The sequence below is a fragment of the Typopeltis vanoorti genome, chromosome 6, assembly GCF_054136105.1.
Source record: "Typopeltis vanoorti isolate ZY-2024b chromosome 6, IOZ_Tvanoo_1.0, whole genome shotgun sequence".
Taxonomy (NCBI): domain Eukaryota; kingdom Metazoa; phylum Arthropoda; class Arachnida; order Uropygi; family Thelyphonidae; genus Typopeltis; species Typopeltis vanoorti.
In genome coordinates, this window is record NC_143554.1 from 10,042,499 (window position 1) to 10,062,747 (window position 20,249).

A 20,249-nucleotide genomic window follows, 5' to 3' on the forward strand; every position below is an offset into this window, starting at 1 on the left:
CCAATTTTAATTTGTGGATCTGAGAGCTGGGTTAGAAATAAAACAATTGAAAAGAAATTGAGACCACATATATGAGAATCCTGAGAAAGATTAGGGGTGTGAACAAATGGCTTCGATGGCAATATCATATTATAAAACGAGTATATTAGGAAAGAACTTGACGCTTTTAGCATCTAGGAATGTGTTAGCAGCGCTAATCTCAGGTGGTATGGTCACTCTTTGCCAGGTTGGCAGGAAAAAGACCCAAAGGAAGACCAAGATATAGGTGGATTGATACAGTAAAAATTGCCTTTATAAGAAAGATATAAGATCTGATAATGTTGGAGTCTTGGAGGAAAATTGTTGACACGAAGTTAGTAATGATATAAATTTTTCATGTAGTACTATCATAATATCCTGTACATCCCTTGTGGGTACATGTCAGAAATTTGTTGATTATGATTATATTTTACTTTGAAAACATCCTTATGCAATTACACTGTCCTTTTTTCCATTCTCACACTTGATTTTTATTATTATTATTATTATTATTCCATTATTATTATATGCCTCCATGGAGTCAAAAGACTAATTGTGGTTCTTAGGAAGGACTCAGAGGTCCTTCCTAAGAAACACAGTCTATCAAGACTCATCGAGGGGAGGTCCCATTTAAGAAACACAAAGTCTATTATACCACTCCTTAAACTCATTGACCGTTCTCGCTCTCACCACTCCATCAGGCAATGCATACCATGGTTCAATCACCCTCCATACAAAGAAACTACTCCTCACCCTCTTGCTCACGGTTTCCTTTCATAACTTCCAGGGATGGCCTCTTGTCATCACTCCTTCCCGCTGTTCAACCAAGCGAAAGAACTCCCCAGTGTCAACCCTGTAACCACCTTTCAACAGTTTAAAAGTCTCAATCATATCACCTCTCCTTCTTCTATCCACCAAACTATGCAATCCACAGTCCCTCAGCCGATCCTCATAACTAACATTGTACAGTCCGGAAACCATCTTTGTTATCTGCCTTTGTATCCTTTCCACAGTTAATTTATCCCCTTCAAATCCTGGAGACCAAATCTGAGAACAATAGTCCAAGTGTGGTCTGATCAGAGACTTATACAACGGAATGATAACCCTTTTATCTCTGCAGGTCAGTGTCCTTCTCGTAATTGCAGCAGTCCTCTGTGTTACCTTCACCACCTTTGAAATATATCCCCTAAATTTCAGGTTTCTATCAATCATCAACCCCAGATCTCTTGTCTCCCCTACTTCCTCCAGTATAACTCCTCCCATAGAGTATGCAGCATCCCATCGATGTTTCCCAAACCTCAAGACCCTACATTTTGCTGCATTAAACTGACACCCCCATTCATTTGCCCATCAATCTAGCTTATTCAAATCCTCTTGCAGGGCTAATAATCCTTCCTAGCTTCGCATCATCTGCAAACAACTGAATATCCCCTTGCAATCCACTGGCAATGTCATTGATATAAAGGTTAAACAATATAGGTCCAAGTACTGAGCCCTGTGGGACCCCCACTTGTAACCATCTGCCTCCTTGAAACTGCCCCATCATGCACAACTCTTTGATACCTATCGGACAGCCAATCCTGAATCCAGTTGACCAATCTGACATCCAGATTGGTCAAGATATCCCATGTGCTGCAACTTAAATATCAGCTTATCATGTGGCAGATGCTTTTGCTAAGTCTAAGAAAATGGCAGTATATGTCTTTCCCTCATCTAATGCTCTTGTAACTTTATTATAAAAGGCTAACATATTGCTAAAACAAGAGCACCCCTTCACAAATCCATGTTGACTCTCACAGATAATAACATTACCTTCATCTGTCCAATGTTATATACGGTCTCTCACTACTTTCTCCAAGATCTTAACAACTACTGATGAGACACAAACTGGTCTATAATTAGACACTTCCAGTCTGCTACCACCCTTATGCAATGGCACTATCTTACTTTCCTTCCTTTCCACGGGCACCTTTCCTGCAGCCAGACTTTCATTGAAAAGCCAGGTCAAAGGCACTGTCAGTTCCCTAGCACATTCTCTCAAAACTCGTGGTGAAATACCATCCAATCCCACAGCTTTATTGACATCCAGAGTCCTCAGTATTTGAAACACACTCTCCTCTTGTACCTCTAAACCTCAAACCTTCCCTGTCCCTCTAGTATTAAAACCTATTTCTCCAGGATGAAATACTCCAATAAAGTGTTCATTGAACAATTCCTCTGCATCAGTCACTCTATTCCCATTTTTATATCACAATATTATTCTTCCACAATCATTTCTCCTCCTGCTGGCCACATAACTAAAAAATTCCCTAGGATTTTCTTTGGATCTTAGGGCCAATCTCCTCTCATATTCCAGTTTCACCTTCCTTACCATACTAGTCACTCTTTTGGCCTGCATCTTATATTCTTCATGCATCTTCTCTTCGCCTGTCTCCTTATATCCCTTCCATAGCCTCTTTTTCGTATGCAATTTCTGTTTAATATTGTTTGTCATCCACTTTACTCCAAATTGTGTCCTCGTCTTCACTCGTGGTGTACAACTTACTATTGCTGCTAACAAATATTCTTTCACAATTTCCCAAACACTAATGATATCTTAGTCTTCCAGTTCCTCCCTCCATGAAACTTCCCCAAATTGACATCTTAGACTATTATAGTCACCTGCCTTATAATACTACATACGTCCCGTCTCTTTGATACTCCTGCATGTCTATTCATTTTCCAAGTCAAAACCATATGGTCACTCTCTCCAACTGGTGGGAGAGATGTCATCTCAGTTATTATCAACTCTTCTGATGCGATAACCAAATCCAAAACTCTTGAACCTCTTGTTCCCTCTGTTACATGTTGCCTAAGACATTTGTCCCTCAAGAATTCTAGAAATTCCATTCCCCTATTGCTACATGCATCTTCCTCTCTCCAATTTATACTACTCTAGTTAAAATCTCCCATAACAATCATTCTTCTTGCACTTGCCAAACTTTACTGTTTACACATCTCCTGGTTCCCTCCCTCTGTGCTCCTGGGTCTGTAGCAACACCCCACTGAATATCCTGTCTTGCCCACCTCTACCTCACACCATATGCTTTCAAAATCATTAGTGTCAGTGCTTTCCAAAGCCTCTACTCTTAGAGGACATAGGTCGTCACTTATCATAAGCATTACTCCACCACCACCACCATGCTTTCCCTTCCTATCCTGTCAAAAAATGCTGTACCCAGCGACTTCTATTCCTGTTATTATATCCTCTTCTGTTAACCACATGTTAGTGATCCCAATAATTTTTGGCCAGGCTGATGCTATCTGCGCCATCAATTCCTCTCCCCTATTCCGGATACTCCTGGCATTAGTGTAAAGCATATAAATGCCGTTATTTCTATACTCAGCATTATCCCCTCTAGACTCCATTTAGCTCAGGGTTACCTGATGTCGTCCCCCTTCTCCCAAGTACCCATTCCCACAAGAGACCACCCCTGCTACCATCCTTCCTGGGACACACTGACTCGTTCAGGACAGCAATCTCTCCAGATGCCTATGTCCTTCCTCATTCAAATGTAAGCGGTCTCTCGCATACAATTCCTCTCTATCCTCAAATGCACTCCAAACATCCACATATTCCAGTCGTCTCTTGTCACACATTCTAGCTATTATGTCATTCAATATTACTGCTCTTCTGCTCAGCTCCTCATTATCATACCTAGGCAACATGCAAACTATCTTTCCTCTCTCTGTGTCTTCGTCTTCTGTACAGCCTCAAGCAAAAATCTCATATCTCTCACTGCCCGACTTACATTACCACCCAAGTCATTTGTTCCTACATCACAATCATCTCATCCAGCCTTTCACCTCTCTTAATTGCCATAGCCACACATCGTTCCTCCTGGCAAACACTCCTCATGCATCCTATCATGAACACCATGGATCATTGAGTCCCCATACATTATACCTCTTACCATTCCCTCTCTCGTATTGTTTCCATTCTCTCTTCTTCTTTCATTCCCATACGTCTCTCTCTCTCTCTCATCCCCTCTCCTCTACTGCTCCTATTCTCTCTTCTAGCATTCCCATACCTCTCTCTCATTCCCTCTCTGCTACTGTTTCCATTTTCTCCTCTTCTAGCACTCCTATCTCTCTCTCATTCCATCTCTCCTACTGTTTCCATTCTCTCCTCTTCTAGCACTCCCATACCTCTCTCTCATTCCATCTCTCCTGCTGTTTCCATTCTCTCCTCTTCTAGCACTCCCATACCTCTCTCTCTCTCATTCTGTCTCTCCTACTGTTTCCATTCTCTCCTCTTCTTTTTTAAGGGCTTTCTGCAAATATCGTGCTTATGTGTATTATTTGTAATAGTATTAGGTTTCCTGATTTTGTACTTCTGTTCTCTCACTGAATAATGCTTTCTCTAGATACCTAATTCCAAATCCATTAATGTAAAAGCCATCAGTCATATATGTTCTTTCATTTTTCACTTGTCCTTTGAGAACATTTGCATCTGAGAAAACTATGAACTTTTTTAATTTTTCCACTTTGTATTATGCAATGATAGTAACATGTTTTGGTTTCAATAAAGAAACAGACATCTATGGATAATAACTTTTTCTTAGGTTATTAAAGTTATTTCATTATGGCCACCAAGGCATTTTTATTAGCATAAGGATATGATATGTGCATGCATGAAGTCACAACTGCATGAACATAATCACACAATGGATTCAAAATGGTTAATTCTAATATCCTGACTCTTGCCTTCAGTGGCCACAGTGAGCATGCCTTGAGTGTTCAGCTGATGATGGTGATGATAATCTCCCAAATTTTTGAATTTTTTGAAATTTTTGGTAGAGTGAGGCACCCATAAAAAAGCAATGATGGAAGTATGCCAGTCCTAAGCCTGGCTAAATAGTTGAGGGTCAAGTGAAGGACTAGCAATCCATCCTTGTCAAAATAGTGCTTTGCCAGGACCACAGAAAAATGTGACAAAAAAAAAGTAACCCTGAATTAAGACAAACTGTTGAGAATGACATCCCTAGTGAAAGCTCTTATGGAGAAATTAGAAAATTGAGGAATAGAACAGAAAAAATTCAAACCAGACTCAGAAACCAAAAGAGACATACAAATCGCAAACTAAAAAAAAAAAGCATATGAATTGAATGTTAAAATGTGAGGACAATGTATGAAACATCAAAAGCAGCTAATATAACCAAAGAAATAAATGACTACAAAATTGAAATATTGGGAATAAGCGAGACAAGATCAAATGAATATGGATTGATCCAGTTGAGTTCAGGAGAAACAGTAATATATTCTGAAAACAAAGATGAGGAATAGTGAATATGCAAAAGGAATGGAAATATTGATGTCCAGTAAAGCAAGAGAAAGAATGATAGAATGGGGACTAATTGCAGAAAGATGCATAAGAGCAAAGATTTAAATCAAGATTCTATACTGTTAGATATAAATGTATATTTACCAACTAATAATGCAAATGAAAAAGAAAAATGTGAATTTTATTATATATTACAAAAAACAATGAGACAAATCTGCACCTTAAACACACTCAAATTCTCTGTAGACACCACACTCTCAGTCAGGGCATTCCAATCATTCACACTCTGCATGCAAAAAACCTACTTATCACTTCCTTGCTCAAACCCTCCTTATACAGCTTCCAGGGATGACCTCTAGTTCTCAGCTAATCTCCCACTGTTTTCTGTAAAACCTTGCCAACATTGATCCTATAACAATCCCTTACTAACTTGTAGGTCTCTTATCATATCACCCCTCTTCCTCCTATCCACTACACTCTGTAAATTGCATCTTCTCAACCTTTCCTTATATTCGACATTCCAGAGATCAGAAACTACCTTAGTCAGTCACCTCTAGACCCTTTCCAACATCTCTTCATCCTTTTGAAAAACCAGGTGACCAAATCTGCACAGTAGTCGATGTGTGGCCTAATCAAAGCCATATACAGTGGAACAAGAATCTCCTTACCTCTCCAAGTCAATGTTCTCTGCATCATTCCCAGAATTCTTTGTTGTCCTCAAAATTTTGGCACTGTGTCCCCTAAATTTCAGATCCTTATCCACTATCACCCCAAGATCTCTTAATTCCTCCACCTTCAACAGTATATCCCACCAAGCATTAATTCTACATCCCATCTTTGTTTTCCATATTTTAAAATCTTACAGTTTGCAATATTGAACTTGCATCCCCATTCACGTGCCCATTCCCCTCAATTTATTCAAGTCTTCTTGTAAGGCCACTACATCTTCTCTACTCTTCATAGTTCATTCCAGCTATGCATCATCTGCAAACAAATGAATATCTCCATCCAAATCTTTTCCAATATCATTAGCATGCACGTTAAACAGCAATAGCCCTAAAACAGACCCCTGAGGCACACTACTAGTTACTTTCTCTTCCAGAATATTGCTCCAGGATATAAAAAAAAAACATGTGAAGGCGGATGTCAGCTCCCTGCAGTGGTATATTATCAAGTCCCACAGCCTTATTAACATAAAGTTTGCTCAATTCCCCATGCAACTCTTGCTCACTTGTAGTTAGTCTCTTCTCCCCATAATCAACTGCTCTCAATCTCTCTATGATGTCACATTCACAAGAATGAAAGACCTTTATGAACTGCTCATTAAGTATCTCCACTATATCTTCTGCAGCAATTGTCTTTATACCATTTTCTCCAATCAGTGTCATCTTTCCATAATCATTCTTTTTTTTTTTTTTTCTGGCTACATATCGAGAGAACTCTGTAGGATTCTTTTTGGCTTCATTAGCTAACTGCTGCTCATATATCACTTTTGCTACCCTTACCAACCCTCCTTGCCTGGTCTTTGTGATCCTCATGGAACTGGTTATTACCACTTCTCTTATGCTGCCTCCTTTTTTCTTCATTCATCCATTTCACACCCATCTTATTTAGCTTTCTGACCCTTGAAATACATTTAGACATTGCTTCTACTAGATACTTGAATATCCCCCCAAGCTGCATTGATCTGTTTTCCAGCTAACTCCTCATTCTATGCTACACCTACAAGCTGTCTCTTGAGCTCTTCATAATCACCAGCCTTGTAGTTCCACATATACCCTTTTCTCACAGAGGTCCTCACACTGCTGGCAACCACCCAGGTAATCACTTCATGGTCAATGTAAAATTTCATGAACTGGAGGGTGATTTGACACCTCATTTATAATTACATCTTCAGATGAGATGATCAAATCCAAGACCCTCAATCCTCGTGTGCTCTCTGTTACATACTGTCTGAGGTAGTTGTCCGTAAAAAACTCGCTCATTTTCTTTACTTCCAGTTGCTATCTCATCATCCCAGTCTATATTGCAATAATTAAAATCACACATAATGATCACCCTTTTATTATGTGCTTGGCTAATTTGATTATACACTTCATAGTCACTACCATACATATTATCACGTCTATAACAACATCCAACTAAATAGTTATAGTAATGGGGAAACTAAATGCTAAAATAGGAAATGATAATGATAAAAGAAGGTATAAGAAATATAAATGAGAATGGAGAGATGTTAGTGGATTTTAAAACTTGAAAATTTCTTAAAGGTAATGAACTTGATCTTTACTTCTTGAATTTGATTATTCCTGATCAAGTTCAAGAAATATGCAAGAATAAGTGTTTATAAAATTCTGGCATGATTTTTAATGTAGGGAAGTGAAATATAGATCCTGAAAATTATGGAAGAATAAAGTATTAAATACTTTTTTTTTTTACAAATTCCTGCATAAAACAGAATGTTATACACTTGGAAACAAAGAAAGAAGCACAGGCATGTGTAAAAAACTTAAAATAGACTTATTGATCAATAAAATGTACAAATAGAAAAAGAAATAGATTACTGGAAACCATGAAAAAAATATGTGATATATATCGCCAAGTTCAAGGACATGAAATTGAGATCAACTAAGAAAAAGGTGAATGAGGCTGGACTAGGTCACATTCCTAAAATCTTGAATGATAACTTCACATTTCTTTAGTAATTATTATTATTATTATTATTAGGATAGAGGGCGCTGTGTAGGCATACGAATGGCTGCACGGTGGTATCGCTGCTCCTGTTTTTTATAGTTTTAAAGTGGTTCTAACTTCGGTTTTAAATTTAAAAGTGTCACAAAGTATTTCTACTTGTCACGCTGAAGACAGTGCTATATAATTCACCAAAATCGCTAAGTAGAACCCAGATTTTTAGTGCTGAAAATTGAACAAAGTTCACCGTGGTCACCAACGAGCAAAGAACAATTGACGTCGCCATCTTTACAATTGCTCAAGGGAAGAAAGGTGAGTTATGAAGTTCAACAAGTGCCTGAAGGATTTATTATTCTGGCAGAAATCATATAACCTACAGGAAATGTCTTAGGAATCTTCACTTTACATGTTCTGGAATTTCAGAAACAACCTGGTAACGCAAATCAAATGCAAAACGAGAGGAATGGAAGTGCCTATATTACAGAGAGAACAAAGAAACACCACACCCACGGCACAACCAATTACACCAGAGGTAGAATCAGATGAACTTCAGAACTGAACAGACAGAAAAATACAGGTGAGGCTTATAATTTGAATTCCGTAAAGTTATTACTAGAAAAAGGTTTAGAGAATATAAAAGCCAGCTAAGTAGATCTTGTCCAAGAACTCTTTGATAAACAGAATAAACAAATAACAAAAAATAATTAGCAAATATGAAGATTTTGTTAAATATAATAATTCAACATTCGAAGAAGCCTTGCAAATGGTAAAAGACATTAAAATCAGCATTAACGTACTAACTGACAGGCAACACAAATTGATGAAAGAGACATCCGAACTCCGTCATGAACTTAATTCTCTAAAACTACAATACGAACTTTTAAATCAGCAACAAAATAAAGAAGATCTTGTCTTAAACGGTCTTCCAGAAACTGATCCACAGAAAAATCTAAGAGACATAGTTTTAAAGTTAGACCATGCAATTGATATCCCTCTACAGCATAATGACATTCAGACCATAAATTGGATTCCCAGGAAGAACAAAAAACAAGGCTTGTCATGGCCCGCACCAGTCATAGTTCATCTCACAAGCAAGTCCACAAGAGACAATCTCATAAAAGCCAGCAGACGGAAAAAAAACAGTTGCCAAGGACTTAAATGCAACTCAAGACAATGCACCAATCTTTGTATCTGAGTATTTAACACCATTCGATCAGAATCTGTTGTACCAAGCAAGAAAAGCAAAAACAGAAAAAAATTATCAATTTCTGTTGATCAGAGACAGCAAGATATTCTTGAGAAAGTCACAAACTTCAAAGTTGATACAAATAAAAAGCTTGGAAGACATAGATAGGCTGCCAGAGTGAAACAAAAGATTCCTAATTAGTTCAAAAAGAAAACCTCAACAACAAAAATGAATGTGAACCATCAGACTGATGTAATTACACTAGCATACATCAGCAATTGTACTTTTGACTTGCTCGATGCATGGAAACAACACACAGTACAAGCGAGAGGACTCTCCATCCTGAATATTAACATCAGAAGCATCTGAAAACATTGGTTATTGTTACAGGCTTATCTGAGGAATTACACCGGTGTTATTGATATATTGGTACTAACAGAAGTATCCATTACTAATGATAACCAAATTCCAGGATTCCAAGAACATAGATCAAGCCGACAAACAAAAAGAGGGGGTAGAATATTAATATTCATCAAACATAAATTAATAGCAAAAGAAACTGCCTATCAGTTTGAGCATGCTGAAAGCCTTTGCATCGAAATCATTAATATCACCAATAGACAGCATCTCATAATACTAAATGCCGTTTACAGGCCACCAAACTTAAACACGATAAAATTCTTGCACATACTCAATTGCTGGCTTTCATGCCAAGAAATATGCTCAACCGAATACCTAATGATAATCGGTGACATAAAGATAAATATTGCAAACGAAAACCAGAACAACACTGTACAATACCTACACATGCTATCCATGTATAACCCAATACCAATGATAACATCATGTACTAGAGAAGAAATATTCAGAAATACTATCACTGCTTCCTACCTCGATCATATAAACATCCGAGCACCACCAAATAGTTACATTGCATCAGTCATAAAGCGCAAAGTAGTAGACCATTACTTCACAGCTATAAACCTGCATACTAAGACAATATCCATGTAATGCTCTACATATGAAAAACCACACAAAACAATAATAGACGAAGAAATAGTCAACCAGGAAATAAGAAAAACCGACTGGGAACACATGGCATCACCAGATTCAACAGATATCTTATACAACAACATTAAACTCACACTGGAGGAAATATATAAGAAAGCTGTAAAGAAAGTCAGAATTCCTTCAAGAACAACCGAAAATCCTTGAATAACACAAACTTAATTCTGGAAATACACAGAAAGGATGCTCTATGAAAAAATTTAAAGCGACAAGATAACAAGATTAAAGATAACAAGGAATTGCCTTACAACACAAATAAGAAATGCAAAAAGAAACTACTACAGAGACAAATTAACCTCTGCACAAAACAAACCTGGTTTCTGAACAACAAGATGCTAGATTGTACTCACAATTCCACCGTCTCTGAAACCATAAAACACAGCTTCATGAAAGGTGCAAAATCTATCCAACAACTAGCAAATGACTTCAACCAATACTTTGCAAACTCTCTCCAAGAACTGCACAGAAATATTCCCCCAATCACAAAACGTGATCCTCCACTTGGACCACAATCAAAACAGACATTATGGTTCCCATCCATAAAAGAAGCAGAACTTCTCTCTGTGATACATCAAATCAAATCAAACAAAGGTCCAAGAATTGATGGTATAAGATCTAATGATATCAAGAAACATGCAACTAGCTTAGGCCCTATCCTACTAAAATTAATAAATAAAATATTTAAAACAGGACAGATACCAAGCATGTTAAAGACTGCCATAATGACACCCATATACATATAACATTTTCTTTTTCCATATAACATTTATATGGAAAAAGAAATTTAATCAGCAATTACAGACCCAAAGCAACACTACCAATTATCAATCAAATTATGGAACGGATCGTATTAAAGAAACTCATAGCATATACAGAGAACTTTCAAATTATCCCCAAAACATAATACGGTTTTCAGAAAAATAAGGGAACAACATCTCTCTTGGAAGACTTTACATATGTAATTAATACTGCCTTAGACAAAAACAAAATTGCTATGGTAGTCTTTACTGATTTAACTGAAGTATTTGATACACATCAAACCTTATTAGAAAAGCTGAGATATGTTGGAATAGATGGGCCTCTGCACAGGTGGTTTACAAACTATCTTCAAAATCGAAAGCATATCACACGTATCAGGTCAAACTGAAGTAGAGAGCTACCAGTAACCTGTGGAGTGCCACAAGGAGCAGTACTCTCCCCAACTCTACTCAACATTTATATGCACGATATTAATTAGCTGCCTCTCAAAGGTAAGATCTTCCAATACACAGAATATACAACTATAATATTCATCCATAATAACGCAAGCATAGCCCAAACAAATATGCAACATGACATAAATCTGCTCATAGACTGGCTCACCAAAAACTCCATATACCTAAACTCAGATAAGACAAAATTAATGATCAATAAGAAATCCACTGACTCAACCAGTTGATAGCAAACATATAGCTATCCAACATCCACTCTCCAACATAAAAAACACACAGAACAGTAAAACCACTACAATCATTCAAGTTGAAACAATATGATACCTTGGAATTTACTTCGATGCAGATATGAACTGGAATAGCCACATAAACCATCTACAAAACAAACTCTGAACAATAACCGGCAAACTCTACAGGTTAAAAGACATAGTTCCCACATGCCTAAAAACACTAATATACAAAGCACTATGCCAAAATATACTAAGATATGCTATAAGAACATATGCTTTCTGTGCACCATACAAACTAAATAGATTAATGTAGTTATAGCACAAAATGATAAAACTGATCTTTTGGGAACAAAGAAACAATATCGACTTTATATACACTGCAATGTCAGAACATAAAATGCTGACAGTAAAACACTTATGTCACTATGCAGCTTTGCTAAAACATTACTTCAATGCCAACTACCTGACATTTAGAAATACATACCATATAACAAGACCTCAGACAACTAATTATATCACATGTAAATACAATAATCACTACGGAAAGGCCACACGAAGCTTCTACATCCCAGACATGCTAAACATGCTACATCCCAGACATGCTAAACCTTTTGAATACAGGAACCTTACAAACTACAATAGCCTGAAAAGAGCTCTAAGGACATACTGTGAACAAGAAACATGCACCCTACATACCATACAAACTTAATGAAACACAATATATTAGTTCAGGCTTTCCAGTTCAGCGATGCGTCAAGACATTCCAAGTTATCATTTGTGTGTGTGTGTGTGCGTGCGCGCATTCACAAATGATAACACATGCACATACACACACAATTTATCAACATATATGGTTGTAGTGGAAATCAAACCTATCAAACATCAGCCCGCTTCTCAACACAGCAATCAAACCAATAAATAATAACTAATTGGTGTCATCCTCAGATAAACTTCGAGGATGAGAAACTAAGAAATTACATCTCATCTAAGATATAAAAAAAAAGCGAGAGAATCCATATATCACATTTAAGTGCTGTATTTACAACCCCTAAATATATTAAAATCAAAATTGTAAATATATATAACTCATTGTTAAATGAATAAACGCTGTAAAAAAAAAAAAGCAATATTATTCAATTGCATAAACAATAAATTACCAACTACAATAATTATTATTAACACATTACAAAAAAAGAAAAAAGAATTAACCTGTAGTAAATATGTAATCACAATTTTAATAATAAAAAAAGGATTGAATTTAAAAAAAATGTAATCAATGCATGAATCATATGGAATCAAATGCATGTAATGTAATGCATGAATCATATGGAATCAAATGTATGTATATATGTATCACATGTAATTTAAATGTGTAATCAAAATTTTAATAAAAAATATATTATTAAAAAAAAAATTATTCAGGACCTCCATGGAGTCACAGGACTTATTTTGGGATGCCCATCCTAGACAATGTAAAGTTTGGTATACCACTGTTTAAAATTATTCACTGTTTGTTCACCACTCCTTATCCTCTTGCTCGCTACTTCCTTTTGCAACTTCCAGTGCTATTTTTTTGTTCTACTATACAAAAGAACTCCCCAATGTCAACTCTAACTAATTCTGAACAGTTTAAATAACTCAGTCATATCGTCTCTTCTATCTATCAAACTGTGCAGCCCACATTTTCTCAGTCTCTCCATAACTAACATAGTCATGATATTATTTTCATTATCTTCCTCTGATTCTTTGTAGGGTTAATTTATTCCCTTCAAATCCTGGGGACCAAATCTGAGCGCAGTAGTCCAAATGTGGTCTGATCAAGGCTTTATACAATGGAATTGCAACTCTTTTAGCTCTGTAGTAATTCTCTGGGGTCCCCTGAACTTCATGTTTCTATCAATCATCATCCTAAGATCACTTGCCTGCCCTACTTCCACCAATACAGTTCCTCCAATAGAGTATGCAGCCTTCCATTGATGTATGTCAAACTTCATGATTTGACATTTCGTTGAATTAAACTGACCCCCATTCATTTGCCAGTCTGTCCAGCTTATTCAAATCCTCCAAAAGGATTACCACATCTGAAGTATTATTAATAACCCTTCTCACCTTCACATCATTTGCAAACAAATGAATATCTAATCTCCAATCCAACACACTAATCCACTATCCAACCCCATCTGTTCCAATTTAACTACTAGTTTGTCATGTGGCAATCTATCGAAAGCTTTTGCAAAATCTAAATATACTACTGTATATGCATTCCCCCTTGTCCAATGTATTTGTCACCTTGCTATAATAAGTAAGCAGACTGCTAAAACATGGTCTTCCTTGGGAAAACCCATGCTGTCCATTAAAGAGAATTCTGTTGCTGTCAACCCAGTCTGAATCCTTGTCTTCACTAGCTTCTCCAACACCTTGACTACAGCTAGACAGTCAGATTGGCCTGTAATTTGAAACCTTAGTTTTATCACCCCCTTTATGAAGCAGAACAATTTTGCCATCTTTCCACTCCTTTGGAACCTGAGCTAATCTTAAAACTCATGTTAAAAATGTAAGTTAAAACTGTTGTTAACTCCATAGAACATTCCCTAAAGACATGCAATGATATACCATCAAGTCCCATGGCCTTGTTGACATCAAGTTTACTCAATTCCTCATATACCTTCTCACTCACCATCATTGGTTCCTCCCCCATTCCCACTGCTCTCAAGTTCTGCATTATGTTACAGTCACATGGAAGAAATACTTTAATGACCTGTCCAAAACACTTCACTCATTCTTCCTTCTACTGGCCACATATAAAAAAACTCCTTGGGATTTCTTTTAGCATCATTTGCTAACTGCTGCTCATACCGTACTGCACTTTTGCTACCCTCACTAAGTAGTCATATACCTTGTTTGCTCTTTGTACTCCTCATGTAACTGATTATTTCTGCTCATCTTGTACCACCTCCACAATACCTTTTTCTTCAAGATTACACTCTTCACCTCTTCAGTCATCCATTTCACATCTACCTTATTTAATCTCCTGACCTTTGGAATACATTGTTGTCACCTCTCCCAGATACTTCCTGAATAGAGACCAAGCAGCATTGATTTCCTTCCAATGCAGTTCCTTATTGCACGATATTGCTGCAAGCCACATCCAGAGCTTGCCACAATCATCTGCCCTATATCAGAAGTCCTGATATGCCTGACCACCATCTAAGTAATCACTTCATGGTCATTTTCACCAACTGGAGGAAGATGTGGCACTTCATTACAGCAATATCTTCTGATGAGATAACCAAATCCAAGCCCTTCAATCTATGTGTGGCCTTTGTTACTTACTGCTTAAGGTAGTTATCTCTTAAAAATTCAAGAAGCTTGTTCTCTTCATTCCAGTCTATATTACCATAATTGAAATCACCCATAACGATCACACTTTTTTTTTTATTAGCCAGACCAATTTGTCTATAAGCATTTCCTTCTCACAGCCTTCCACATTACTAGGTCTATAGCAACATCCTGTTAAACATTGCATACTATCCACTTCCACACCATGCTGCTTCAAAACCACTGTCAGTATTTGCCCCTTGTATCTCCACCCTAGATGGACTTAACTATTCTGCCATCATCAGTGACACTCCTTCTCCTTGCTTTGTCTGTTTTCACAAAAGACTACACATCCTTCCATCTCTATTCCTGTTAGAATGTCGTCCTTGTCAACCATTTCTGACTTATACCAACAATTTTTGGGTGAATGAGCTCTATCAACACTACAATTTCATTCCCCTTGTTTCGAATACTAGCATTTGTAAACATTCACACTAGCTCATTTCTGCTTCTATAACAAGTCCCACTAACCTCACTTCTTGGATATGACTCCTCCGCACCCACCCCATCTATTCCTGTCTATTATCACTGATATTACACCACTCCCCAGACCTAAATGTCAACCCCACATCCTTGACTATCTTAATCCTTTCTTGCACACTCACACATCTATTCCTGAAACCATTATCTACACTTTTCATGCAGTGTCCTCCTGTCCACCTTGACTTCTTCCATTTCCCTGCCCAATCTGTGTTCCTTCTTTCTCATTCTCTTCACTTGTGCCACTCACCTGTCCATTCACAAACTTGCATACCTTACTCTTCTGCTCCTCCATAACACCTTATCTCCTCGGGTCTTACATTTGCTTCAATCAGTCTCTCTTGCAGCAAGTTTCTCAAACTGACTCACACCAAATGCATTCAAACATAGCCCATCTTTTTTATAACAATTCTCTCTGTCCCTCAAACTCATTCCACACATTATTATTTTATTTTTTTATTACATATTATCTAGTGGTGTTATAATCTTGTGTAAGAATTAAATCCTATCATGAAATAGAGCATAAAAAAATATAAAATTGAAAGTTAACAATCATGTAAGCCAGGTAAGGAGTGAGGAAGGCATATTCAAGCGAGAAGATGACAGTAGTATTCCTAATGATTTCTCAACTTCAGTCCTTTTTTCTTGCTCTAATTGTGGATGGTCCAAATAGGTCCAGCTGCATTGATTCCACAACTGCATGTTTAAAAACAACTTCTGCTCTGAAACTTATTGAATAGTATGGCTACAAACAAAAATCTGCAGTTGGATTTTTCTAATGTTTTGATTCATATTTCCCATCTGCTTTTCTCAATGAAATCTTCACGGACCATTATATTTTTGAAATTGCTATGCTGTCACAGTCTACTAAAACAAATCTTAGTTTCATTCATATAATATCATGTATATTTAATAAAGTTTGCATTATAAGAAAATGTTTGATCCATAGTTGATTTTAAAAAATGATCCCTGTCATATACACTCCCTTACTCTCGTACATCGATGTGCTGTAAATAACACAATTTTTTGTATGTGTAGTTGATATATAAAACAGTTCTTTCATTTATATTTTTAAATGAAGAAACTTTTTATCTTTTGCTTTTATTTTTCAGGAATTCACTACAGGTTATAATCAACATTGTGATTATGTGGGAAACATAAGTAGTAGATGTGAAGAAAATCACATTATGTATCCTGGGCAGGAAATAATAAAGGTATTCCTTCTGAATTGTAAACATGATTTGAAAATTAAACAAGGAAAATAACATAATAGCTGCAGTAATAAACTTCAATAAAAAGCAGAGATATTTCATCTTGAACAAAACTATACATTATCGGTGTGTAGAAACAAGCAATTCTTAGACAGGAAGACGATATAAATATAACAGTCAGTTTACCAGTTAAAAACAGTTGCCGCTTGTTAGAATAATAATTTTTTTTATTCTCATCTCATCTCATCCGATTGGTAACAGGTTGAGTCCACTAAGAAGAAAGGTTCTCTGCTTATCGCGATCTTTAGCCATCTCAATCATGACTCTATAGCTGGGTAGATGTGAATGTTCTTTCAGCAACTTTATCCAAGTACTTCTTGGTCTGCCACTAGGTCTTTTTCTTCCGATATATCCATTCAGAGCTAAATATGGGAGTCTATGAGGGGCCATTCTCTGAATATGACCAAACCATCTCAGTTGATGCTTAATGATTGTGTCTATTATATTATCTGGGAAGTCTAAATCTGTTCTAACTTGATCATTAGTCTTGTGTTGCATCCAGTGGGTGTTATTAATTTTTCTGAGGCATTTCATTTCAAATGCTTGAAGTTTCTTGATTGGTTGTTGAGTTAATCTCTAGGCTTCTGAAGCATAAGTAGCCGTTGAGATAATAATTGTTTTATATAATTTTAGACTCGTTGGGATTTTTTATTTTTCCACATTTTGTTTAGTTTATTCATGTTGGTCCAACCTAGGTTTAGCCTGTGTTTTACTGTTTCCATATTGTTGAGGTTACTAGATATAAGACTGCCAAGATAAACATATTTATTAACTTGTTCCAGCAGGTGATTTTCAAGATTTATAGAAATATTTTCATCTTCTCTACCTATCTTCATTATTTTTGTTTTATGAAGATTTATTTTCATACCATAAGTTTTACAAGAGTCATTTAAAATATTAATAGTTTTTTCTAGCTGTGGTTTAGAATCTGCTAAAATAATGATATCATTTGCGTATTTTATGTGATTAATGTAGGTACCATTGATTTTTACACCTGGTTCATCAGCTATGGTATTACAGACTTCTTCTAGGAAGAGGATAAAGAGTTGAGGTGAGAGAGGGCATCCCTGCATTACACCTTTCTCGACTCTGAAATTCTCGGTTTTAATGTTGTTTGTTTTAACAACTTGATGATCTAAATGATGATTTGTTGATGTGTCACGAAGTGTTGCCTTGGCACTATGAATGCAGTTTCAGGAGAAAGGAACCATTACAAAAAGAGCTGGTCAAGTTCACCTGAGGTCTACGTCAACCAGAACATATTGATATCTTGCACCAGCAAAATGGAACCTGTGATGTCCTGTAACCAACTGTCTCTTAAGGTTTCTGCAACCACAGGTAAAAATATTTTCAGCTGGACTGTGTTAAAAAAAAAAAAAAAAAAAGGCTCACTTCAAGCAGACTCTATGCATGGAAGCCACTGTGGAACTGATCGAAACTGGTGTCATGAATATGTGACTTGGAGTCATAACGAAGAGGGTACTTCTGTTCTCTGAGTCCCATTTTAGCTTGTATGAAGGTGCCCTCTGAGACCTAGGATATTATTATTATTATTATTTAGGCCTCCAAGGAGTCAAAAGACTCAGCGCGGGAGGTTCTTCCTAGGAAACACAAGTCTATCATGACTCATTGAGGGGAGGTCCCTCCTAGGAAACACTAAGTCTATCATACCACTCCTTAAACTCATTGACCGTTCTCGCTCTCACCACACTATCGGGCAATGCATTCCATTGTTCAACCCCCCCATGCAAAGAAACTACTCCTCACCCTCTTGCTCACAGTTTCCTTTTGTAACTTCCAGGGATGGCCTCTTGTCATCACTCCTTCCCACTGTTCAAGCAAGTGAAAGAACTCCCCAGTGTCAACCCTGTAACCACCTCTCAACAATTTAAAAGTCTCAATCATATCACCTCTCCTCCTTCTATCCACCAAACTCTGCAGTCCACATTCCCTCAGCTGATCCTCATAACTAACATTGTACAGTCCTGAAACTGTCTTTGTTATCCACCTTTGTACCCTTTCCACAGTTAATTTATCCCCTTCAAATCCTCAGGTCTTTTAATATGCATATCTCTCAGAGTCATAAGCTTTTTCCATGTCGAAGAACACTGAAACCAGATGCTCTCATTTCAGGAATATGTCTCTTATATTTCTTACAAAAGCCACATTATGTGTTGGAGAGAAGATTGTTGCTTTCTAAATACCAGAGAAGTCTGGCATTTACTAATTTCAATATCTTAGACAGCTGGTCAGAGCAATGGGTCAATAATTGCTTGCTTGTATTGCATTCTTTCCTGGTTTTGGGATGGCAATAATAATTGACTTATACTAAGAATCAAACTCTTCCTCTGAGAATTCTCTTGTGTAGTAAGAGAAGAAGATCCAATAGAAGATGATGGACGATGTTTTATCATCTCATAATAGTTATCATTAGGCTCTACTGCACTGGCATGATAGCGTAAAAGAACTTTTAAGTTCCTCTTTGATGAAGCTAGGGATTTGGGGGTAGTTAAAGTTTAGAGATCATATTGCTATGGTAGCCAGTAGCTCACAGAATTGCTTTATTATTGAAGAACGCACTAATAAGTAGAGATAAGGAGTTATCCCTCTTTATTTTGCATTGATATGACCACATCTGGATTACTGTGCTTGGGTTTTGTGATCTGGTATTACTTTGAGTGATCAAGATATTGACTGATCTGTGGAATACTCCCTATGAGGATACACTGAGGGTTTGTGGGTTGCAAAAGTTGATTGATAGGCAAAAAAGCAGAGATATAGTAGAAACATTTAAGTTATTTAAAGGATTAATACACAGGAAATATGTCACCACTTAGCTAGATGGAACAGGACAAGAGGTCATCCCTAGAGGTTGACCTCATGTCCTTGCTGATAGTGTCTGGCTTTTGTGCTTTGAAAATGGTGAATGAATGGCAAAGGTTGCCTGAGTCAGTTGTGAGTGCTTTGTCTCTTAATGATTTCAAGGAGAGGTACAATAGATATTGTGTGGATAGTTTGGGTCTCCATTATGAGTCTAGTACTTTTTGGAGGTGATCGTGCAATAATAATGGCTAATTGTACAACTCTAATCATTTGCAGAAAAGTTTAGCCACTGTTTTTCTTTTTGTTCTTTCAATATTAAAAATTTAGGCAAATATGAAGCTGTTGCTGAGATTCTAACAAAATTTGCTTCCAAAGTAACAACAGAACACATCCATTATACAAATCAACAACACATCCATTATGTTTCAAGTCAGACAAATGGTGTTTTCTATATCTACTCTTCATTTCTGGCCCATACAGATTTTGCACTGGTTGTTTGATTAATAGATGGCATGAAAAGGATTCAAGATTGGTTTTGATTCAGACATCTGATGTAACATGCAACAATGT

General features: G+C 36.8%; 1 protein-coding gene across 1 annotated transcript in view; it reads left to right on the forward strand.

The window, feature by feature from the left end:
• LOC150105278 (integrin beta-PS-like) overlaps positions 1–20,249 on the forward strand; it is a 151,451-nt gene that overhangs the window by 17,422 nt on the left and 113,780 nt on the right. Inside the window, exon 2 of the mRNA XM_090394063.1 lies at positions 16,698–16,799. Within this exon, the coding sequence (XP_090250189.1) occupies positions 16,773–16,799 (27 nt within the window). The 5' untranslated portion in view covers positions 16,698–16,772. The remainder of the gene's footprint in view (positions 1–16,697; positions 16,800–20,249) is intronic.